Below are 25,292 nucleotides of genomic sequence, written 5' to 3' on the forward strand. Positions count from 1 at the left end.
TGTCTTTAAACATTTTAAATTTTGTTACCTTTTATTTCATGTTAAATAATTTAGTATCTAAAGTTTTTGTGAGTCTGATTCTGCCATCTGCTTCTGTTGAGCCTAACTTATGGTTTCTTCTTTCCTTGTGAATTCTGTAATTTATCATTGTGAGATGCTTATTTTACTTTATAGAATTTTATATATGAGGATTCTGTGGGGCCCAGGTTGATGCCTCCAGAGAAGACTGTATTTACTTCTGCCAGTTGCCTGGAGGCACTGCTGGCCTGGGACTACTTTAATTTATATTTGCAAGGTTTTGTGATATTACACAAGATAACGTGAATTTGACTCATGGTCACAAATTCTGCCGGGAGAGAATTTTGCCTTCTTTTGCGCATTAAGGTTGATGCAAGCCACTTTCCCTGGTCTTCATCTGATGGGCGTGTCATTTTGTTTCTCCTTTCACCCCACACTGACAGTGGGATGCCTGGGAGCCTCACACTAACCAAGCGACTCTGTGAGGATCCCCAGGTGGCAGGCGCTGCTTTGTTTCCTTCCCGGTCTCCCGTGCAGCCAGTTTGCTGGCAGCCCACGTGCTCTGGGTTCCGTGGAAACTCTGGTGGTGTGGGGTGGGGGGTTGCTTTGGTGTTCGTGACCTCCAGTGGTTTCTCTGTTTGTTTTTTAGCCTCTTTGAAGGTGTGCCTTCTATGTCAGTTCAATTGTATTCTTAAAAAATTATAGTTTATTTAAATCAGAGCTGTTTCAATCAAGAGATTCATTCAGCACATCTGGTCTGCTGTAGCTGCCAGAACTAGAAATCTTATTTCTTTTCAAAAACATCTTTAAACATTTTTACCTTTTGTGAAGTCTTTTTGTTGTTGTTCTTTTATTTGGAGATGCCAATAATCATAAGCTCCAAAGTTTATTGTTCAGTGTTTTATAAATGGGACATCTTTAATGATAGTGTTTTGAAGCCATTTTATCCTTTTCTTTTTTCGAGTGATTATTAAGATTATAATATTTGATAGTACAAATAATCAGCTTTATCAAGGTGTAATTCAGTTTTATTTTATTTTTAAGAAATTTTATAATGAAAACTTCTAAAAGTAATGCCGTACTGTTAACTTATTCATACATGTACATACTTTGATCAGGAAGGTAAAGATCAAAATTTGTCAAGAAATCTAAACCACGGTTATATTCTGTATCTACTTACCTTCTTTGCTTTATTTTTCTGGAGAAACATTTGATATGATAGAACGTCTATAGAAGACATTATAAAAGATAAATAAGGACTGAAAGTTTGTGAGTTATTTTTCCTGTTCTAACCTTAACTTTCATATTTAGGTTTTAGGAGAAGTTTCAGCACAACTTCTGCTTCTTCCCAGAAAGAGATTAACAGAAGAAATGCTTTTGCCAAGTGAGTATTAAGAAGATTTAGAAAAACACCTTTCAAGATGAACATGATGAGATTCTGTGAAGGAAGAAAAATGGAATTTGTATCTTTTACATTGCTTGGTAGAGTTTTAACACTTAGGAGAAAAGGTGTGATGAGTGTGTTGAGAAGAATTCTTCCTCCCTCCTTTGCAAGCTCTATTAAAAATGTCACCAGTGACTAAAAATAGTTTACTGCATATATTTTTCTCTTCAGAGAGGTTAGTACTGTTAATAAAAGTTGGAATTTATATTTTGTGTTTTCATTGAGTGGGGTGGATTGATTTTAAACTCTGTTTTCTTAAATAATCAGAGATTTGATTTAATAGTTTCAGCAATACATGAAAGACTTGTAAAGCCCATTTGCATAAAGGAATCTTACAATTATCTAAAAAAAAATGCTCCCACTTCCCCCTTGTAGACTACTATATATTGCTCAAAAAGCTTTTTTTGTATCTTTGTAGAGGGAATAACCTTTTCCCTTTTTCATTTGTGTTTATCTCCTCCAGACCCACTTCACTACTCCCAATAGTTTCCCTAAACTTTTTGAAACTGTTTTACTTTTAGAGGAATATGAGGCTCTTCTAGACTGATTGTATTCAGAGGTTTTTTTTTTTTTTTTTTTTTTTTAAATACTGCGGATCAATCTATGCATAGTACCCTGGAGAAAAGGCTTAGCTGAGTAGGGAAGTGCACATTCTTGCTTTAGCAGTAGGTCCCTAGAGCCACTAAAAACTAGAGCCCCAGGGCTAGAGTTTGATGTCTGGCTGGGCACTGGCAGTCATTTGTGTGGCAGCCTGAGACGAAGCTATTGGAACAGGCTTCACAAAGATCTGAAATTTCAATCGAAAACCCTGGCTTGTCTTAAGGGACTGTTAAGTACTGTTTAGAGGGTTGGGTGTTTTTGTGTGTGTGTGTGTGTGTTTTTTTTTCCTTTCTCAAAACCATTACCAATTTTGAGAAATTTGAAATTGGTCTTCTTTCTTGAGTAGAAAGGAAGAGTTTCAGGGCAGTCACTTTATGCTCCAGTTTATTGAAGGGATTCAGGAGTTCTTAGACAGAATGGAAGAAGGCAGAAGGAATGCTAAGAAGAAACAGCCAAAATACAAAATTCTGAAGGGGGAGAGGTATCAAAATCAGTGTCAAGATATGTTGGTGAGTGGAAGAAAGTGATACAGAGAACCAAGGGAAGGAGAAAGACAGTCTGAACCCTGGGAATTACACAGCAGGTATGGTTATGCACAAGATGGTCTGTTGACGTGAGGATGACATATCAGCACTTAATCTGTTTTCTATGAAAATAAAAAAGTTAAGCTTTACTAATATTTACACTTTACTAATATAAGATTGACACTGGCACCTTTTTTTTTTTTTTTTTTTTATAAAAGCAATACATAGGCCAGGCGTGGTGGCTCACGCCTATAATCTTAGCACTATGAGAGGCCAAGGCGGAGATTGCTTGAGGTCAGGAGGTTCGAGATAAGAGCAAGACCCCATCTCTACCAAAAATAGAAAAACTTAGCTGGGCAACTAAAAATAGAAACAAAAAATTAGCTGAGCATGGTGACAGGCACCTGTAGTCCTACCTACTTGGGAGGCTGAGGCAGGAGGATCGCTTGAGCCCAGGAGTCTGAAGTTGCTGTGAGCTAGGCTGACACCACGGCACTCACTCTAGCCTGGGCAACAAAGCGAGACTCTGTCTCAAAAAAAAAAATTAATGCATTTCATTCAGAGATAAAAAAGAAAGGGAGTTGGAAGCAGCTCTCTGTCTTCCAAATTCTACGTGTGTCCAACACCAAGAATGCAAGTAATAAACGAGCTTGAGAATTTGACACAGTCATCACAGAGTCCTGTCGGGCACAAGGCATGCTTCCTGTCTCACACTGTGCATCCAACTGTGATCTATTATATACCTTATCCCATTCTTACCAACTTATTTCAGCTCCTCTCCAGGCTGTCACAAATGTCTCTGATAATACAAATAGTAACTTTATTGTGGAAGAATTGGTAAAGCTTTCAGAGTCTCATTGAGTCCTGTCTGTAGATCCAGCCCATTGGCAGGATTTGGTCAGCACCAATTTGACTGCCTTCAGTAGAGCTCGTACAATCCAGTTTGCCACAGCTTCCCTAATTTCACACCAGATGTTTGCATTGTCTGGCTGTCCCCGAAAGCTTTTGAATTCCTCACCACGGGCTGAGGTCCAGATAGATCCAAGTCACAGCATAGAAGGGCCTGCGTGACCGGCTCCCGTGGCAGTAGTCTCACAAGTGACTGTAGTTCTCTCGGCTCTCTGTGCTTTTCAAAAAAGAAAAAAGTAGTAGGTATATTCTGCTCACGTGGTGACCTCTGCTTTCCCTTTCTGTCTGCTTGTCTTTCAAGTTAGCTCCAGGGTCGTGTCCCCGCTGGAGTGTCTCCCTGAGACCTTAGGAGAGATTTCTTCCTCTTCTGTGCACATTCTGCACCTCAGTATTTATAACATTTTACTCATATTACATAGAGATTCCTGGAACCTAGCCCCTTGCCTGCCTTTGCATAGGTGGCCAATAAATATCTTTGAACAAGTAAATGCAGTTTTCAAAAATTTCTCAAATCTCTGTGCTTTTGGGCTTTGGGGAACTTGAATCAAATTAATCTTTCTTATTAGAATGTAAAGTGTTCACCCAAACCATTAATTTTTGGGTTAGATATTGAATTCATTTATTATTGCCACCTTCTTTCTTTAAAGAAATTGTTTATTATGAAAGTTGATTGTACAATATTTGAAAACTTAAAAACTAAATGCAGGTAAAGATCATCTGTAATTTTGTCACCTAGATGCGATTATCACTGTTAGCAGTTTGGTATATACTTTTGGCATATGATGCATATGTCCTAATTTTTAAGCAAAGTTAGGTGAATCATATTCTATTATACCCTTTTGGAAGATTTTCCTCTTAATATGTCATGTGCATATTCCCCTATTCTTTAATAGCTTTCCTCAGTGTGACTTTTGTAATGTTTGTAAAGACTGTATTATGATATAGAAACATTTTTCTTTGTCATTTAAAAGTACATTCTTGTGCCAGAGCCACATTGTTTTAACTATTGTAGCTTTACAATTTAATATAACGGCAGTGTAAATCTTGCCTTATTATTTTTCAAACTTTTCTTTATTACTGATGCCTATTATGGTTTATGATTGTTATTGAGAGCCTGGCCTTTGTGCTAGGATAGCCTTGGATCTGAGCCCCAACTCTGCTCTTACCATCTCTCTGACCTCAGGGACGCAGCTTAATTTCTGAGCCTCAGATTGTTTCTCTGTTATAAGGAGGTAGTAATCTCTTCTTCACTGGTTTGGGTGAGGTTGAATGAGAAAATGTGTATGAAGTGTTAGGCACATAATAAGTGCTCAAGAAGTGATAGCTATTGTCATTATTTATGTGAAAATTACGGTAATTCTGTCAGGTTGCAAACAATATCCATTGGGGTGAATTCGAGGAAAATTCACATATATACATTTATGTCTAGGAACAGAGCTCTTTATACTTTTTCTTACAGGCATTACATATTTGTGAAATTCATTGTATTTGTGCATCTGATATGTAAATAATCATTTAAAAATATTTTCTAATTACAATTGTCTCACTTATTGGCAAACGTGGCTTAGGATAAATCCCTTGGCCTCACTTTTCCTATCCATAAAATTAGAGTCTTCTCCCTTTCTTATAGGGTGGTTAATAGGAGCAAACGAGGCATGTGTGTGATAGTATATGTGAAATAAAATGTAAAATAAGTAGGACTTGGATTCTGTTCACAGTAAGATCCCCACGCAGTTTTGGTGACAGGTTGAAGGGTTCCTTTGGAGGAGAGGAGGCATGGGATAGAGGCTGGAAGGCTCCGGGTAGCACTGGTGGTTTCTGTTAGCCATTGTGGAAGGTCTCAGGTTGGAGGACAAGATGCTGGTATTGTTTCGGTTGTGGGTGAACATCAGGGTCAGCTCCTTCCAGTTTACAGTGGAGGAAGCTCTGGGGTAGGTGAGCCTGAGGCCTTGGATGAGTTCATTGGTGAGTCCCAAGCAGTTGTGTTATCAGGTCAGGTTGGTGGTGGGAGCTCGGAGGCATCTCTTGCACATTGTAAGTAATCTTACGTTGTAGGGAAAAGGAAAGGAATTCTGCTCAGGGCAACTCAGACCCTCTTGTGTGTTAGTGGCAGGGAGGGTGCTAAACTCTTTAGTATAACTAGAGTTCGTACATAGAAGATTATATATATATATATACACACACACACACACACACATACTATATATATAAATGTATTTTCTAGAGTTGTGGATTGACAATTTTTAAAATTTGCTTTCATATGAAGAAATACTTTAAACAGAAAGTGATTTTAATTTACTACGGCCAGGCCGGTCGCGGTGTCTCACGCCTGTAATCCTAGCACTCTGGGAGGCCGAGACGGGTGGATCGCTCAAGGTCAGGAGTTCAAAACCAGCCTGAGCAAGAGTGAGACCTCGTCTCTACTATAAATAGAAAGAAATTAATTGGCCAACTAAAAATATATAGAAAAAAAATTAGCCGGGCATGGTGGCACATGCCTGTAGTCCCAGGTACTCGGGAGGCTGAGGCAGGAGGATTGCCTGAGCCCAGGAGTTTGAGGTTGCTGTGAACTAGGCTGACGCCACAGCACTCTAGCCCGGGCGACAGAATGAGACTTTCTCAAACAAACAAAAAAAATTTACTACAGCCAAAATACTAGATTCCTTTTAATTTTATTTGATAATACAGATAGCAGTTAAATAGGTATTAATGTATGTTTTCTGATTACTGTTTTACTAAAAGCATATGTATGTGTATGTATATTGTAATACATATGTTTATATTTATAAATTGCAGATGAAATCTTAAATCCAGATTAGGTATAATATTAAAATAACCAAAAGAGAAAAACTTTTTTAATGTTAAAAGTACAATTGACTCTTGAACAATCCAGGGGTTGGGTGCCAATCCCTTCACCCCTGTATAGTTCAAAATCCACTTACAACTTTTGACTCCCCAAAAGGTAACTATTAATAGCCTACTGTTGACTGTAAGCCTTACTGATTATATAGACAGCTGAGTAACACGCATTTTGTATGTTATATGTATTACATGCTGCATTCTCATAATAAAGTAAGTTAGAGAAAAGAAAATGTTAAGTAAGAAAATCATAAGGGAGGGAAAATATATTTACTATTCATTAAATGGAAGTGGATCATCATAAAGTTTTCATTCTCATCTTCATTTTGAGTAGGCAGAAGAGGAAGAGGAGGAATTGGTCCTGCTTTTGCAGGGGTGGTGGATGCAGAAGAAAATCCACATATATGTGGACCTGTACAGTTCAAATCTGTATTAAGGGTGATCTGTATTTTCCGATACTGCTATTTAGAAGTTAAAAAAAAAATCAAGGTGTAACCATAAAGCATTGTCTTACATGAATTAAAATAATGAATTCTGAATCTAGCAGTGGAAACGAATATGATAAATTACATCATGTGGCTTTCACCCTGAGGAATTTTCCCTTTTCCCTTCTGAACAGATCCAAAACGGCCTTACGCCGCAGCTGGAGCAGCACTCCCACCGCGGGTGCCACTGAAGGGAGCGTGAAGCTGCACGAGGGGTCCCAGGTCCTGCTCACGAGCTCCAACGAGATGGGCACTGTTAGGTACGTGGGCCCCACCGACTTTGCCTCAGGTATCTGGCTTGGACTCGAGCTCCGAAGCGCCAAGGGGAAAAATGATGGAGCAGTGGGTGATAAGCGCTATTTCACCTGTAAGCCAAACCACGGCGTGTTAGTTAGACCCAGCAGAGTGACCTATCGGGGAATTAATGGGTCAAAGCTTGTGGATGAGAATTGTTGAGTTAAACTTCTAAAATACTGAATGAGCTTGAATACGTACACACACACACACACACACACACACACACACACACGGAGTAAGTAAAGAGTCCATGGCAAATAGTTTATTTAGCCATTATTTAAAATTTGAAAATATAGTTGTCTTCATAAAAACCATTACAACAATTCAGAAGGAGTCCTTTCAAAAGCCACAAGTATGAACTCTGCGAAATCATAGTTCTTTTAAAACAATTTTAAAATAAGTACTTTTTAAAGCTTTAGGTCCCAAGAAAATTCTGGGACTCAGGAAAAAAATGTGCCATTAGGTGACCATCTACGGCATTACTTAGCTTATTTTGCTTCACTTTTGCTTTTAATATTGGATTTCTCTTAGTGCCATGATTGTGAGGGCTTTCACTAGCTTTGGTTAACATAAATGTTCACATTACCTTTACTGTCAGGCAGTTCTGGAGTTTTTCTTTCTGTGCTTTATTACTAATAAGTACAATAAGAATAATAGCTAAATGACTAGTGTATTTTTTATATTTTTTTGGTAAAATTTTTGTTCTTTCAGAAATGCCTCATTTAAAGACATGTTAGAACTTTGGAGCCAGAAGGGGCCTCAGGGACCCTCTAGCTCTGCCTGCCACCCATTGCCAATACTGAGATGGAAGCCTGTCCTACCCAGGCTCACTAACTAGCTGGTTAACAGAGCTAAGGATAGAACATGGGTCTCCAGACTTGTGGCTCAGTGCTCTTTCCTCTGTACGAAGTGTGTAATCTTAGATTTTTCTTCTGCTGCTGCTCCATGATTTAAGGTTTATGAATTCAAGTCATAATTAGAATTTTTTGCACAAAGTTATTTAACTTCCTTATTGAGAATATTTGTAACACACACAAAGCACTTTTAAAACATGATGCACTTTTTATATTTGTGGAGAATTTGTCATCCTTTCCTCCTGTGATATGAAAAACATTTTAAAAAATGTATTTAACAGACGAGAGCAAATTGAGATGTGCTAGGAAGGATATATTTGTTATTCATTTAAATGTTTATGATTTCTGGACTTTTTTGGTTTTATTACTCATGAAACTGGTTGTGTGTTTGCTATGGTTGTTGTTCTACTTCCAATTGTCGTAGAGTTCAGCCTGTTGTAAAGCTATGGTACTATATTATGTTTTTATTTTTCTTCTTGAGCACATGTTAAACTAAGCTTCATATTAGAGTGATATAATAATGTAAAACATTTGTATTGTGGATATGTATTGAAGTTTTGTCCTGTATGTGTAAAGATTTATCTTTTATTGTAAATACTTAGACTTTAAACTACCACAGAAATATTGGAGCAGTTTGCTTTATAAGATTAAAAGTATCCTTCAGAATGGAGCTCACTTTGTGCTTAGAAATAATACGTTGAACTATTTTGCAATATACTATTTTAAATCTAAATTCTGTCACTTTGCTGCCTTTTTAAAATAGTGTGGTATTTCAAATATTGGTAGAGCTATTTTCCTGAAATACATTTGCAAATTAAGGCTGCTATATATTATTTTTATTGATTGAAGAAAATGACTGTACTGCAATTCAAAAGTAAACTTATTTTATTATACAGATTATTTCTTTAAAACTCTATTTATACTTTGACCTTAATGAAATCCATTATGGCACCAAACTTGGGTATCCATAATTTTTTGCTGTTAAATACAGAACACTTTAAGTTCGAAACAGTAATGCTGATACTGAATTTATTTTTGAAGTCAAAGAATCAATTGCTCTCTTCGTATTTAGGTTAGGATTATTAAATCCACATAACGTGTATGTTTATATACACATACAAATTAGGTGTTTTCGTTTGTGTTTCGCTTATTAAATGTCATTTAAAGTTCACTTCTTGAGCATTAATAAAAAGGGAAGCTGTTTGGTTTTGGAATGGTATCTTATCTTTTACCCCTGCTTGCAACTCTGCCTTTCTCAGTAACGTGGGGTACATGTGCTTTGAACTCTTTTTCCCCTTCTAGAGATGGCTTGGATTATCTATCCCTATAAACAGTCTTAACAAGTATCATACTTTTCACTTAACACATAAAGTTATGTTTTTAATCACCCTCCTATTAGTATTGTTTTGATGAACAGAGAATCACTTAAGAATGTTTCTATAGTTTTCCAAATCACTTTCTCTTATGAAGTTTCCTCATTTGTTTTTTAGGGTAGGATGGAACACTTTGAATTTAGATTTTAAAAATATAAATAATTACCTACTTTTTACTAAAACTTTGTTTTTATATTTTGGATAATTTGGGGGGAATATTTTTCAATTCTTAAAAATGTTCAGATGCATTTTTTTTTTGCTGAATATGAATTGTGACATTGTAATTTTCATATGAGTCCCTGGCACCCTCCTCCCAAGAGCTTCTGTTCCCCTCTCGTGTTTTATTTTTCTCGTTAGCATTTACTGCCTTTGGTCATGCTAAATTTTTGCTTACTATTTCTCTCTTCTGTCACTAGATTGAAAGGTGGGTTTTTGACTATTTATCCCCAACTCCTAGAATAATACTTGGCACCTAGGAGATGCTTAGTAAATGCTGGTTGAGTGAACAGAGGCAGTGAACGCCATGGGTTGTTGAAAATGTAGATACTACCTAGCTAGCTTCCGATGGGTGGCCTTGAGAGACTAGCCCAGAGGACAGGTAAACTCGATGTGGAAGGAAGGAGGACAAGGGGGATTGGAATGTGGGAGCCCAGCTGAAGGGTGACAGGGAAGAGTTACGATGTCAAGGGGCGCAGAAGTAGGGGACTTGGGGACGACACGGTAGGGACACCCAGGGCAGCTCCTTTCTCTGTTTCCCAGGGCTAACTTTGAATTCATATTTTAATATGACAATTTAGAGAACATGGTAATACATGTGGTCTACTGTAGAGAGGATGTACTGGCTCCTACCCAATTGTGCACAACATTGATCTCCAGTGCTCAGTATTTTTATTTCAGCTACTTATTTAGAATGTGTGATAATATTATTTAAACCACATTGACCAATGGCTAGAAACCTAATGTGCTAAGAATCATTCTTAATTGAGAAATAGATCTAGTAACTTTACTCAGTGGATATTTGTTATTTAAATGATCGGCTCAGACATGTAATATGTATTCCCATGTTGCAAGCTGGTAGAATTTTTTTTCTTCATGCCCTTTGCTTCACTATAATGCAGATATAGTAGCTAATACAAAACTGTCACATATATTTAATAATTGTTTAATGATATCCCTTGGTACACAGGCCCTTATAAACAGTTTCAGACACGCTGTTTGGATGTACAGCAAACACTCCTAACGGCGCTTGTGTCAAGGCTGAGCAAGTTAGACTTGTAGGACACACTAAGATTTCATTATAAGCAGAATATGATGCCTTTGTATAGGCAAAAAGATTTTTCCTACCAAGATGTTTGCCAATGCTTCTTTTTACAGGAGGGAAAAAGAAGTATGTGTGTGGGATTAGAGTAGACAAGCATGTGTTACTGATACTAACACGGTTTTACTACATTTGGTAGAAATGAAACTTCCTGGTTTATAGCTCTTCCTTAAGAACAACTCAAGGGGAAGGGGAACCTTCTATTCTCCTTTTAGAATGTCTTCCAAGGAATAGACTTTTTGTAATGATAAATCAGCAGCAAATTTCATCATTTACTACCCCTTTCAAATAGGGAAGTGTGGTGGTCCTGGTGGGCTGAGGAGGGGCGGGGAGTTCTGGATGATGTAAAGATATTAATATTTCAGGTGTTTAAATTGAGGCTATTAGCTCAATTTAAATTGAGGCTATTAGAATATAACCTGTTCCCAGTGATCACTGGTGTCATTTTAAAAATGCTCATAAATCTGATGTAAGCTCAGCTCTGAAATCCTAAGTGAACCCAGATATGTGAGTTTATGCTGCTGTGGACATTTACACACCCCTCCCTCCAGCAGATTTCCCTGTCAGGAGTAGTTTGGTGTCAGTATTGAATAGTCAGAGTTGTTTGAATTGGCTAAATACAATCAAATAGGGAGTTTCAGAAATCTACCTACCCTGTATGGAATTGGAGTTTTAGGTATCTCTAAAGCACAAGAGTGTGCAAATGCCGGGTCTGTCTGGACCTGTCCATCTTACGGAGGTGAAGTTCTTTCACTTCCAGCCTCATAGGGCCCTTCATGGCTTTCCTTGTAGTAGACTTAAATTACTGAAGACTGAACTAATTATTATTTTTCACATAACAAATCAAATCAGGCTGACATGGAAATGAATCATGTTAAAATTATATGCACAGCTTCAAGCCTTTTCTAAAACAATTCTTTCTCTACTGCGTCCTCTGGGAGTCAGCTTAAAACTCAGTCAACGGTGTTAATGACATTGGCTGCCCCTGACAGCCCTTGTTATGAAGGACAGGTGTTTCTATCCAATATCTTTGGAAAAAATATCCTAAAATGGATTTTTAAATGCATTTCAGTAGTCATAAAGAGTCTCACATGGGTGGCGGGGAAAGTGGATTTTGCATTATAGACGACGACATAGAGCATTACAGAGCCGAAGAGTCAAGCCCAAAATTTTAGTCACCTTTACTGAACCTGCTGATAAAAATAACTTCTAGTAAGAATTCCAATAGATTATATATACTAGTTAAAAATAGTGTGATTTTTTTTTTTTTCAAATGGTCTTTTCTCTTTCTTGAAAGGAAGAGAGCTTAGGGAATTAAGAAATAGCATGAGGTTCCTGAGGCCTCAGTTCACACTCCCTGGTGGGTGGCAAAGGAAAATCCAGTGTAATGTTCTGCTTTCATTACTTATCCTTTATAAAACATTACCAGCCGCTCACTGGTACATACATGAGGAAAAAGAATTTCTGCCTTCAAAATTACTTTATTTCTCCCGAGAACTGTGAAATACGGTATAAATATTACTTTGAGAGCAATGCAAAAAGATTTAAATTGGTTTTATTTTCTCGATCATTAGATGCAGTAAAATGTAGGAAATTACCCTACAGTCTTCACAATCTTATCTTTGTGGGGTGTCTGAGTTGGCCGTCTTTTTGGATTCCCTGTTTCCAGATCTATAAAGCCTTGTGATTCACAACAGGTTTCCAGAAATTGCCATCGGATGGCAGTGGGAATCTCTATAAACCTGAGAAGGGGGATTCTGTCTAATCCTGTGGTAATTAGGAGAGGGGACTCCTGTTCTTAATGAGTTCCCGTCACAAGGGGACCCAGATGCATCGTGGAGGAGCGCCGGAATCCACGGATACTTCCTGCTCCCAAACACCTGGCTCGCTCTGGGCACTGCCACCTCGTGTTGGGAACGGGTACCGAGAGGTCCACGTTGACAGCTGACAGCAAGAGCAACAGATGTATCGACAAATATTAGGTGTGGAAAGATAGCTTTTAACGATTTCGCTTTGCTAATAAGGCTGCAATTGTGGCAAATGTAACAAAAGAGAAATAAGGGGTGTGACACTGAAGGCACGGAGTCGTTAAATGGACATGACTCTTCACAACCCTGCCGGCTTCGCTGCTTTCCCGAGGCCACCCCTGGTTAACCTCGTTTTGCTGTGGTAAGGACTTCATGATTCACTAAGGAGATCTTTACATAAACAGAGGACGGATACTAAACTTTCTGGTCTACTTCTGTATAAAGATTACATATAATCCGTCTCACTGGGATGCGAATCAGAGGCGAGGACACGTACGTATACGCACGCGCGCGCACACACACACACACACACCCCCACACCCACCCCCACCCCCCCGGTCGTGTCCTGCTGACTGCGGGCTGGGTGTTGGGATTTACCTCACACAGGTAAAGTTTTATAGAATCACAGACTTCAGAGTTGGAAGGGACCTTTGAGACCAAACCCTTTCTTTTTTTAAAAGAGAAAATGAGAGTTTCAGTAACTGGAGTCTCATAGGTAGGTGATGACAGTCTAGTCCTAGTCTAGTCTAGTCTCTTACCGCCTGCCCGGTCTGCTTGCTGTTTTCTCCAGTAATCGATGAGTGCTAAACCAGCCAAGATGATACACTCATCCAAAATTTCATTAATCTGATATCCATAGATATTGGCAAATAACCTCTTTTGATGTGCAAATATTCTAGGGAGAATCACTACCCTAGTTGCTAAGGCTCGGTGTGAGTTAGTTTAATGAGACTGGCCTTCAACTAACACCAGCTGAAACGAGCATTTAGTGATTGTGGGGGAATAATTGTGGGTAATTGCTGATGAGGAGGCTGTAGGCCTTAGGAGATGGATGGAGTTGGGGGAAAGCCCGAGGGAGTGTCGAGAAGCAGAATGTAAGAAATGGATGTGCGAAGGCACTCAAAACTAACTTTGGTATTTGCGGTTTTTCTGAGGTTAGACTAGTTGTGCCATCTCTACCTGAGAAGGATGACACCCTTGTTTTACATTTACTGAACGCTGAAGAGAGGAAGGTGGTTGCCGTAGTTTTGTGGTCATAGTTCATGTAACCCCCTCCCCCTCCAAATTGTATATAATAATCTGTTCTTACCGAGCTTTTCATATGTTTTACAGTTGTTAAGTTAGATTTAAAAATAGCCTTATACTTGAGTAGAGCATTAAAAATTAAATACACCTATTCAGGATACCAAATAAAAATTCTTAATAGAAGCCTTACTGTTTGTTCTTAGTAATTATCTTTTTATTTTAGGGCATCATGTTGAGCGTTACGGAATGCTGGTTTTGTTTTGTATGTTCACACAACAACACGGGGAGCCATCTGCTGCAGTGAAATTTGCAGAGTCCAATTGTGTGTTCTTTAAGGACCCATTTAAAACGTCATTAGCTAAAGACAGATTGACAACACACTTCATGCAGTTTTATGAATCTTGTCATGGGAAGTCTGTTATTTAGAGTAGTTTGAATTTCATATGTATCTTGTTTTAGGTTTGCCGAACTCATAGGAATCTTAATCCTGCTATTGCTAGGGAAAATCTATTAAAATAGCCTGATCACTAGAATTTCTTGGTGATGTGCCTTGTGAACTTGGATGTAAAGGCCCCACAATTCACAGAATAAAGTTAATCTGCAGTTACGTAATATTTTACTGCTACAGGGTTTGCCAAGTGCTATATGGAGATGCCGAAACTTTTAAAAAGAGAATTACTCAAATTGATTAGCTTCTTTTTGTGATGTTTGTTTTGAAAATGGTAGGGAGTCTTGGAGGGCTTGGCTCTGGTAGGATTCTTGCTACTGTCAGTAAAGTTACAGTCAGGAGGAATACGTGCTGGTGTTCTGTTGCATGGTAGGGTGGCTATAGTTAACAATACTGTGTATTTCAAAACAGTGAGAAGAGAGGATTTTGAATGTTCCCACCACAAAGAAATATGTGAGGTGTTGAATATGCTACATACCCTGATTTGATTATTGAAACATCACACTGTACCCCATAAATATGAACAATTATTATGTATCAATAAAAACAAAATGGCAGCAAAAAAAATGAGTGACAGATAAAGTCAAACATGGTACAAATGGAAGAACCAAGAGAGCTGGATGTGGGTGGGTACAAGAGCTAACACCGAGAGTTAGGGCAGGGATGGATGTGTAGACAGTCTGGCGTGCACCCAGCCCCACGTCACTTGGGGACTCCTGAGGAGTAAGAGCGGCTGCTTCTGCTTTCCCACAGTTTATGATCCCCCTAAGGGGGCAAGGAGAGGAAGGTATTGTTCTTTTACATATGGAGACATGGAGGTACCAACAGGCCACATAACCCAAGAGGAGTCAGGACTCAGACCCTAACTGGTGGAAGAGAATCTAGTCTTCTAACTACTAAGTAGGGCATACTCTTAGAAAAGTTTCTTCCTGCTATGTTGAATTGGTATAATTTTGAGGTGCCACATTTTAACAAACCCCGGGCATTTCTTTGCTAGTTTCCCAGTGGAACAGTTGTGAACTTTTGGTGGGCTTCTTCATATGCATGGAATATAAGTAATTATACCAGTCTATGGCTTAAGTAACATAGCTGCTGCAGACTGTAGTTTGTGCCTGTTCACATTCTAGGTGGAGCTTTCTATCATGGTTAATAAATGTATCCGAGTCCATAGCATCTGCAGGGATTGCCGTAGCCATATGGCTGGAGTGAGATTCAAGGGACCACCGTCCAGATTAATGTCATGCTGCTACCTCACAGTTACACCAAGTTAAATGAAACATCTTACGGGCACCACATCTCAGTGGACTTGTTTATTAGCTTATCCATGTATACAGGCTTTGAAGACTTGACTATTATTTACACAAAAACTGATACCAATAAAGACAATTAAAGAAAATCAACAAATCAATCTCTGTGGTAGAAAGGCACAACCTGAAAATGTAATGGATTTGTAGTTTTTAAGAGTGGAAGGAATAAGCTATCTACCCCTGCCCCCGTCCATTAATAATGATAAAGAGTTGGCTATTTAACCATGTAGCTCACACCCTGCTTAATTGGTTACTGGTTTGAAAAATATAACATGAAATTGTTTTTCTCAGTTATTGACAGCTCCTCTGTCATTGTCCTTTAGGAGGGACAGTGAAATTCTTGAGCCCCTTCTGGTGGTTTGTGAGTTCAAAGAATGTTTATATGATTAGACTAATTTTGTACCTGGCATGAACCAAACTTTACTGATACAGTTAGAGATGAGTCCATTGATGTTTCATCTCCATGTATGTCTGACGAAAATATTTTTGGCAGTTAAGCAGATAAGGAAAAGCAGTCCCCAGGGTGTCCCTACTCCTACAAATGTACACCACCACCAACTCTAGGGCAAGGCAGCTGCCTTTGGAGGAGTGAACAGTTGTCTGATGTTGGCTTAGAGGATGATGACTTTCCCATATTCAAAGTGATGCTTTTGATGTAGGTGAAACTGAGCAGGTGGGGAAAAGGCATAAATAGATATACATGTACATGTATGTATAAATATAGATATATATACACACAGAGTCCTTTTGTTTGGGAATGTTTAGAAACTAGCAAGTAATAAAATATGCTTTCCTCTCAAAGAGATGCTTTGGCACAACTACCACCAGGAAAGAAACTGGGCGTGAGAATAGAGGAGAAGCAGAAAGAAAGAATGAAGTGAAAACTTAGTGGTAAGACATTATTGCATAAGTATGTGTGTAACATTTAACAGATTCTCAATTCATTTTCAGGGAAATTAATTCCATCTGCCGAAACCAAGTTCAGAACTCCCACTATGACATGTCAATTCTCCAAGCGTTCCTTAATTCCTTGCTTCATTGCCACCCAGAGGAAAACTTCTTTGTTTTTAATCTACACTTGATGTTTATGCAAATTATGCTATGTGTATTTCAGCACATGTGTGTTCCCAGTGTACCAGGACCACATGACTAAGGGAGAGAACGCTCAGGTTGGCAGTGGAAGGAAAGAAGCGGCATTAGGCCCTCTCCTTAGGACGGCTGGGAGGGCCTGTTCCCCCCCAGCCAGTGCATCGCTTCAGGGAGAAACTGCGGTTTGGTGGACTTCACAGCTGAAACTGATGGAAGGTTTTGGCCTAAGATGTATTGACACTTACGCCCACAAATGGACATGTTTCTATGCTTCCATGTATCACTGCTGCTTAAAATTTTTGTTTTTAAATGATCAGAGTTTAATTAGTGGAAAGTTTTAAAAGAAGTAATTTAAACCTTGAATTTTAAATCCAGTAGGAAACCTCACACTCAGTTTTTCACTTTTAGTAGGAGGATTTTAAGGCATGAGGTATATTAGTAGGACGATTGAATCTCTGGATCTGTATTGGTGTTTTCTTCATACTCAAAGCACTTGGAATGTATGTATTTCATTTAGATGAATATATACACAACTTTTTCCTATTCTACTGGAACTATTCACGACATTTTTTTTTTAAACAATCAGTGATGAATCAGCACAATTAAAAGCATCTAACCATCATCTAAAGTGACATTTCAGTTAGTTGTCTATGATTTTTCTTTTTTTCTTTTTCAAGTAAAGAATGTCTTTCCCCATGCTGAGTCATTACAGGTAACTCCTTTATTTCTGTTCCCTCTCCCGTCAAATGGTTCATGTCCACATCAACAAGGTCAGGAAACGTCTATGACTCCGACTATGAGACACATGAGCAGCTAATTCTGACTACATTGAAGCAGAGCACACACAATTTAAAAGAAGCATAAGGAAGTATACAGCGACCATGCATAAAAACCTTATGCAACCACATCTGGGCCTTGTATTTATCACTCGTTCTTATGATATTTTCTTCTTTCGAAAGAATAGGATGAACCCATGCTCAAAACCTTTCTAAAGCATTTTGAAATTACAGCTCTTTATGTGGCACTTCAAAACAAGTTGGCACAAAATGAAAAGTGACGTTTGGTCTCTGGTTTATGGAGGAGCCGTTACCTCTGCCTCCTCCAAGGGCTCAGGGCTCCCAGGGAAGAGAACGAGTGCGCCGGCTCAGGGCCCAGGCTGGTTCACGCTATTCTTGTTTTTCAGAATGGTGTCCTCGTAGTGACTAGTTCCAGGGGCAGTGGTGGCCTCCAAAGGCAAGCCCTGTTGCTGGTAGCCGTAGTTGACATTCCCACAGGGGAAGTGACGTAGCCTGAACAGAGGCACCTCCTTCATGTTGGCAGTCAGCGAAGATGGCTCTAGGAGCAGAGAGGCCCCAGGGAGTCTACCAGTCGCAACATTGGGTGGGACAGTACAGCTTCCCTCACGCCCCAGGTTTCCCCTCTCCTGTTGCTGCTTCTTGGCTACAGGATTGTTCTTTTTGGTGGGTTTCTCTGTAAACCATGAGCCATAAGTTGGGTTCCACAAGCTGGTGGGTTTGTTTCTGGATCCCTGGACCTTGTGCAGCTCCGACGGTGGGTTGGACTGAGAGAATGCCATGTTGATGTGTCCCCCTTCCGCAACCGGCCCTCTAGGGACTCGGACAGAGACCTCTGCCGCTGTGGGTTTCTTAACAGCTTTGCCAGAGGAGGTGGTAGGCGGAGGAGGTGGGGCAGTTGGACCGCGCTCCTCCTCACGCTTGGCCTGTTGAGGGGAGACTAGGAGAGGAGGGATCCCCTCGGGGTCCTTGGGCCGCACGGGCACTTTCTCTTCCTCTTCCATAAGTGGACCGTACTCTATCGGCAAAGCGGTATTGATTACATCTGGGTCCTGCGGTAGGAGAAATGAATTGATTAAAAACTTTGGCTCACAGACAAATGCTGGATCTGGAAGATACCTTAGAGATGATCTCATCTATGTTTATTTTACAGATGAGGAAACCATTCCATATTTATTGAGAATATATTAACTTATAGGCACTGGAGCATAAGAAATGAATGGGAAGTCATCCTTATCCTTGAAGGTTTTAGAGCTGCAGCCCCAACCCCCAGGTCTTGGACTGAGACTCCTCTGGGGCCTGTTAGGGACTGGGCTGCACAGCAGGGGATGAGCGGCAGGCGAGCAGGCGAAGCCGCCTCTGTATTTACAGCCGCTCCCATCACCCGCATCACCGCCTGAGCTCCGCCTCCTGTCACGTCAGTCACTGTCTCCCATCACCCCCAGATGGGACCGTCTAGTTGCAGGAAAACAAACTCAGGGCTCCCACTGACTCTGCATTATGATGAGTTGTATAATTATTTCATTATATATTACAATGTAATAATAATAAAGTGCATAATAAATGTAATGCACTTGAATCATCCAGAAACCATCTCACCCTCCTCCCCACCAGCTGGTCAATGGAAAATGTCTTCTATGAAACTGGTCCCTGATGCCAAAAAGGTTGGGGACCACTGCCTTAAAGGATAAGCACTGTGCTGGAAGTTGTACAAGTGCTAGGAGGGGGTGCTGGGAAGCACCCATTGCCCGGGACAGGGGAGTGGGATCAGGAGAGGCTTGGCACTGGAGGAGACTTTTGGCCAAACTTTACAGATTAATGGATTTTTAAAAAAAATATTTAAATTATTATCTTTTATTACTCCAGTCCATTCCCAATGAAAACTGTGCAACTTCAAAAAAAAAAAACACAAAAAACCCTGTATGTTTGACTTCAAGTGTTGGAATTGGGAGTGAAAAACGCACACCTTGTTAGCTTACCAGGTTTATTTTTTGTTCTCTTCCTAGCTGCCTCCCACTTCCATCATATTTGGATGGGTTACACTTGATTATAGTTTTTCCTGTGCTATATCATCACATGTGCAGATGTCACAATGCTGAGGTTTTTAACTAGTTTGGATGTGAGGGGCCCTTTGTGGAACCCAGGAAATGCTAAAGTGCTACGAGGAAAACCACTTACGAAAGCAACTTTGTGCCAGATCATTCTTTACAGCAATAGATTGTAAGCATAGAAGAGCAGAAGCAGTTGCGAGAGGTTTAAGGAGAATTTGTGGAAGAAAACTTAAATTTGGTGAAATTTAATTCATTAATATTTTATGCCAATTGGGAAAGACCACTATTACTTGAGTTTAGCAGAAAAGCACAGTAGTCATCAGTAAAAGAGTTTAAAAATAAAAAAATATTCTGACTTTTAAAAATTCTTCAGTTGCCTCCCTATTTATTATTAATTTCCATAATTGAGTCACTTAAAATATGCTGAGTGAAAACACCACTTTTAAGAGGGATGTTATATACTTTGGGGAAAAATATTGCAAAAAAGATGTGTGTGTGTGTGTGTGTGTGTGTATATATATGTAAGTTGATGTTTTCCATTCATATTGCAACATAATAACCTAAAATGTCATTAAACAAAATTCTCTGGAAGAGCCCCCAGTCAATTAATACATGAAGTCTGTCTAGAGTAAAATCCCACTTTATCTATCTGAGCTGAACGGCCTGTGAGGATGGAATAGTGAGATTAGGAAATGACAACAGTCTGAAAATGTGTCCATCCTTTGTCACAATGAAGAGGATGGGATTTGAAGAGGTAGTGGGTCATTATTTAAATCTTGTAAAATACTCTCAGAATGAGCTATCCTGGCAGAATGAGAGGCCAGAGAGGGAAAGGAAGCAGGTAGTGGAACAGAGGAGGTGACCTGACAGAGCAGAGTCCCCAAGGGGTAGCAGGTGACGCAGGTGGAAAGAGGAGCCTGGGAGAGGAGAAGGGACTGGGAGGGAGGAGATGAAAAGGGCTGTAGGCACAGCGAGGTTTGTGTCGGAGACAGGGAGGAACTCGAGGGTGTTCCCACTTGCCAGTCTCTGCACTCTTGCCGAGGGGGAAGACATAGTCTGTGAAATCTCAGGGACAGACGTGAATATTTAGAGTCATTACTGAAGGAAATGGGAGAGGGATCTCCTTACGGACCCACAGGATTGCTAGAAAACTGTCTGACTTGGGCGTCCTCTCCCAGCCTTAACTCCTCATCTGTAAAATGGGGACATTTTATGTTCCTCAATAAGGATAAAATGAAATACAAAAAAGTGCTTCGTGTAGTACAAAGGCTATTACAGATGCTATACAGACGCTACTGATGATGTTATAACTTCCTCAGATTACTTTGAATTTTCATTCTCTTAATCCCTCTGACATATATAGGCATATAATTTAGCAATTATATGTTGTTCATTATTTCAAATGTTGTTATTTCTCCAGCCAAGCTATAAAATATTTGAGAGCGTGTTCCATACTTCTCTGAAGCTTTAATTTTGTCTAATAAAACATTTGGAACCCAATAGGGACTTGGCTAATACTTGCTAATTGAATCGATTCCCTGATATTACAGAGTATCTGGCACTGTGTCACATGTTGGTGAAGAAAGTGGAAGTCACTAGTATTTTTTTTACAAAATGGGCAAACTGAGACATCAGTTGTGACATTTTATAAATAATTAATATTCATTCTTGTGACCATTGCTCTTATTCTCCGAAAGGTTTAACTCATTTCATATTGTTGTATTTTCTATCTTTAAGCCTTTTCCATATAGAGTAATGTTGGCCAAGGGGAAAAAAAACGTGTATACCTGGGTGCAGTATTCAATCCTCTCCAAAATTATGGCAAAATTGGGCCTGTCTTCAGGCTGATGTTGCCAGCACTGAGTCATTATCCGGTATCTAAAAGAATAAGCAGGTTAATTAAAATCAAGAGAAGCACGGGATGAAAAATGCATTTCTCCTAGCACTTTTATAATTGGGACCAGAGTTGGCACAAATGTCTATGAGGATGGGAACTCATCTAGGTCCCATGTGGTTGGCATATGCTGCCCCCTGCTGATAAGCCAAGGAATGGCGCCCAGGTGTAAAGGTATAATAACCAAAGCGCCTGGACACTGACATCCTGGAGTTTATGTTAAATATGGCTCCCTTCCTTCCGTTCCTGAATTCAAGCCACTTCTGGGACAGAATATTCTGATTCTATTTCCCATCTGCTTTGCTTGTGGGAAGGAGATGAGGGATGCCAGACAGGGCAGCAGAAAGCTCAGGGAATGGTGATCTTTAAAGGAGACTCAGACATACGGTGAGGGGCTGCAGGGGCTGAATCTGGGACACAGATTCCTAGGAGGCGCTTGAGGGGTGTAGACGCAGTGATAGAGGCGGTGAGTCTGTAGCCTCAAGCTGGAGAGTGGACACTTTGTCTGGGTTGGCATTATTGCTTTTGAAGGGCTGGAAGACTGACCCATCTCATTCAAGTCACAGACACATTCCTACCTTGGGGCACTTTGAGTGAGGACAACCATCTGCTCTTTTATTTTAAAGAAGCACAGGTGGCCCCAGATATTTTTAAGAAAGAAAAACTGTGCTTAGTAACTAGTAGAAATGTTCCTAAAAGAGTCATACACAGGCCCAGGGCAGTTCTTAGGTGGATCCATCCGTCCTCCACTGGTGACGAACTCCAGAACTTCCTGGTTGCTCTTGCTAGGGTATGGCATATATCCAAGAGAAAATATCTCCCACAGCAGCACTCCAAAGGACCTGGCACAGGACAGAAGATAGGGACACGGATGTGGACACACACGCACGCACATGCACACACAGATGTAACATTTTAATCTTTTTTCATTATAACTTTTTCCATGAGAGAGAATTCTTAAGATGCAGAAAAAAGATGCTCCATTAAAAGATAACCACTGTTACGTTTTTTTTTTGTTTCAGTCACGTTTCCGTGCTTAGATTTTTTTTTACTTAGTTGCAATTATATTCAATGTGTAATTTTGAACCTTGATATTTTTGCACATTTCATTATGAACATTTTCCATTTTTTTTTTTTTTTTTGAGACAGAGTCTCGCTTTGTTGCCCGGGCTAGAGTGAGTGCCGTGGCGTCAGCCTAGCTCACAGCAACCTCAAACTCCTGGGCTCAAGCAATCCTTCTGCCTCAGCCTCCCAAGTAGCTGGGACTACAGGCATGCGCCACCATGCCCGGCTAATTTTTTCTATATATATTAGTTGGCCAATTAATTTCTTTCTTTCTATTTATAGTAGAGACGGGGTCTCGCACTTGCTCAGGCTGGTTTCGAACTCCTGACCTCGAGCAATCCGCCCGCCTCAGCCTCCCAGAGAGCTAGGATTACAGGCATGAGCCACCGCGCCCGGCTAACATTTTCCATTTTAATATATTTTATAAATAGAATTTGAAAAGTCTGTATAAAACGTTCCATTGAGTAGCTGTGCCATAATTTGCCTTATCATTTCCACATGGTTTTCAATTTTCAAAATATTTAAAATATTTAAAATACTATGATGAACATCTTGAAGCATTTTTGAAAGGAGGATTTCCTTAGGATAAATTCTCTGAATTACTAGATTAAGATAATCTAGTACAATGTAGGATAGATCATTCTAGTAGAATAACTAGATCAAAAGAATATGAACATTGAAAAATTCTTGATGCATATTGTTGATTTGATTTCCAAAAGTGTCTGTTCATCTACCAATATCGTGCAGTAGTAAGGCACCCTCACCAATATTGAGTGTTCTTATTAATGATGACAACTCTTGCTGATTTTAAGGCAAGGTAGAACATTTTAAATTATGTTTATTGACTTGAATTATGTTTATGCTTGTTGACATTCAACATGGTTGAATGTCTTCCCAAGTGTTTGTTTATTAATTCACGTCATTTTTTTTCTCCTGTGAATTGTCTATTCATATCTTTTGCCCATTTTAATCCACTGAGGCAAATTTTTTTGGTATCTTTCAATTTTATTTTTGATTTGTAGATACTCTTTACATAGAAAGATGTTAACCCTTTATCAAAAATTAAAATGCTTCCATTAGTTGCTTTCTATTTTACTTTTTGACATACCAAAGTTTTTTATTAAGTAGTCATATCTATTTTTTAAAAATTTTGTGATTTCCTCCATTTATTTTATAGTTAAACAATCTTCCCTTCACCATAGATAAATATTTGCTATTTTCTTTTAGTGTTTTTCTCTCTTCTCAAATCCAGTAAGAATTTAACTTGGTGTACAGTGTGAGGTAAGGATCTAAATTGATTTGTTTTTCTAAACAGCTATACTTTACTATTCATAAAATAATTTCCCCCTTACCTATTGACTTATGATTAAAAACAGGTCTGTTTCAGGGCTGTCTCTTCATCCATCTGTTTGTCTGCTTCTTGGATTGGTATTATTCCATTTTACTTTTTGTGTATTTGCTTTAATATCTGATAGGGTATTTTTTTATCTTATTTGTCTTTTTAAAAAAATATTTGATTTCTTATTTGTTATTTGTTTTAAATAAGCTTTAAGATGATTTTTATCATGTTCCAAAATAATCTTCTTTGATATTTTGATTAAAATTTAAACCTTTAATTTAATTGTTAGCTTTTTGATAAGGAAAGCCTATCTTTGTTTTAGCATCTGGTTGTAGTTTTCTGATGTAAATAAATATTACCACAAAAAATTATAGAGAACTATAGCTCTTCATCTTCTAAGAGACGTGAAGTGCTTTTATTGTTGTCATCTTGGTGAAATTTCGAAGACTCTAGTGAGAAGGATTGGGCAAAGATATTTTCTATATTTTTCAGGTGAGAAGGTTGAAGCAGAGATTATTATACAGCTACGCTGAGATGAGCTGGAACACATTATTAGATTTCTTGATTCTACTACCTATAGATTGCCTGGCACATATATTTTTGCTCTCTGTTTGGTGGTATTTCTGTCCTCCAAGGCAAAACAAAACAGGCAAAATCAAACAAGTAAGAAACTGGCAACAAGGCCTAAAGAATTACAGCTATATGTTTTCTGCTTGTAAATAGATAAATATAGATCATAGTATTCTTTGAGAGAACTAGAATATAGATTGCAAGTAAATCCTTATTTTCTTAGTTTAGAGTTCAAGAGAACAGGAAGTAGTATTGATTGTAGAACTTTGATAATTCCAGGCAAGTAGGATTATCATATTTACAAATGACAATGCAGGAGTACCAGTTAAATTTGAATTCTAGATAAATAACAATTACTTGTTTTAGTATAAGTATATCCCAAATATTATATGGGTCATACTTAAACTAAAAAGCTGTTTAATGTGCATCTGAAATTCAGTTTTAACTGGCCATTTGTATTTTATCTAGCCACCCCTACAGATAAGGTAAATCTATATTTTGTATGATAGATGGTTCTTTAATCACTTGCAAGCCTGCCCTAAATAGGAGGAACGAAGCTCAAAGCTTTGCATCAAAGCATTCAAAATCAAATAAAAATAAGTATTTTTTAAAATCCCATTCTTACTCTCTTGGTATTAAACTTGCTCTGCCTGAAATTATAGAAATAGCATAAATGATTGCTGATTAAACTATTTTAAATATTCAAATCAATTAAGATAGCATAATATGATGCAAACATTGTTAAGATCATGAACTGTGCTGTATCAGCCCTTAAAAGCTGAATTTTATTGTCCTTTGATCACAACCTGGGGGTGGGAGATCGTCTCCAGGTGTGGTAGAGGGCGAGGGTGAGGCATGTTCTTAGGAAAGACAGGAGCCAGAGATTCTTGTACTATCCTTAAGTGTCCAGCAGCAGGTTCCACAGTCTTTGCAATTCTCTGAGCTTCAGGTCCATATATCAGTACCCACTCATCACCACTGGCCAGTTTTAACAGGCAACT

The 25,292-nt window shown here is 38.9% G+C and overlaps 2 protein-coding genes across 4 annotated transcripts in view; one reads left to right on the forward strand and one right to left on the reverse strand.

The window, feature by feature from the left end:
• The window catches only part of CLIP4 (CAP-Gly domain containing linker protein family member 4), an 89,832-nt gene that overhangs the window by 59,323 nt on the left and 5,217 nt on the right, over positions 1 to 25,292 (forward strand). For 2 of the 3 annotated variants that reach the window (XM_012788339.3, XM_012788335.2), the window contains exons 15-16: positions 1,330 to 1,402; positions 6,974 to 15,864. In XM_012788339.3, the coding sequence (XP_012643793.1) occupies positions 1,330 to 1,402; positions 6,974 to 7,295 (395 nt within the window). In that variant the 3' untranslated portion in view covers positions 7,296 to 15,864. Of the gene's footprint in view, positions 1 to 1,329; positions 1,403 to 6,973; positions 15,865 to 25,292 lie in introns of those variants that run through there. The other variant, XM_076000643.1, reaches the window with a different exon arrangement.
• Positions 15,608 to 25,292, reverse strand: part of ALK (ALK receptor tyrosine kinase) — a 646,976-nt gene continuing 637,291 nt past the window's right edge. Inside the window, exons 27-29 of the mRNA XM_012788333.2 lie at positions 22,025 to 22,159; positions 21,211 to 21,301; positions 15,608 to 18,424 (exon numbers count right to left, since the gene is read on the reverse strand). Coding sequence (XP_012643787.2) covers positions 17,723 to 18,424; positions 21,211 to 21,301; positions 22,025 to 22,159 — 928 coding nt within the window. The 3' untranslated portion in view covers positions 15,608 to 17,722. The remainder of the gene's footprint in view (positions 18,425 to 21,210; positions 21,302 to 22,024; positions 22,160 to 25,292) is intronic.

Source organism: Microcebus murinus, chromosome 3, assembly GCF_040939455.1.
Source record: "Microcebus murinus isolate Inina chromosome 3, M.murinus_Inina_mat1.0, whole genome shotgun sequence".
Classification (NCBI taxonomy): Eukaryota; Metazoa; Chordata; class Mammalia; order Primates; family Cheirogaleidae; genus Microcebus; species Microcebus murinus.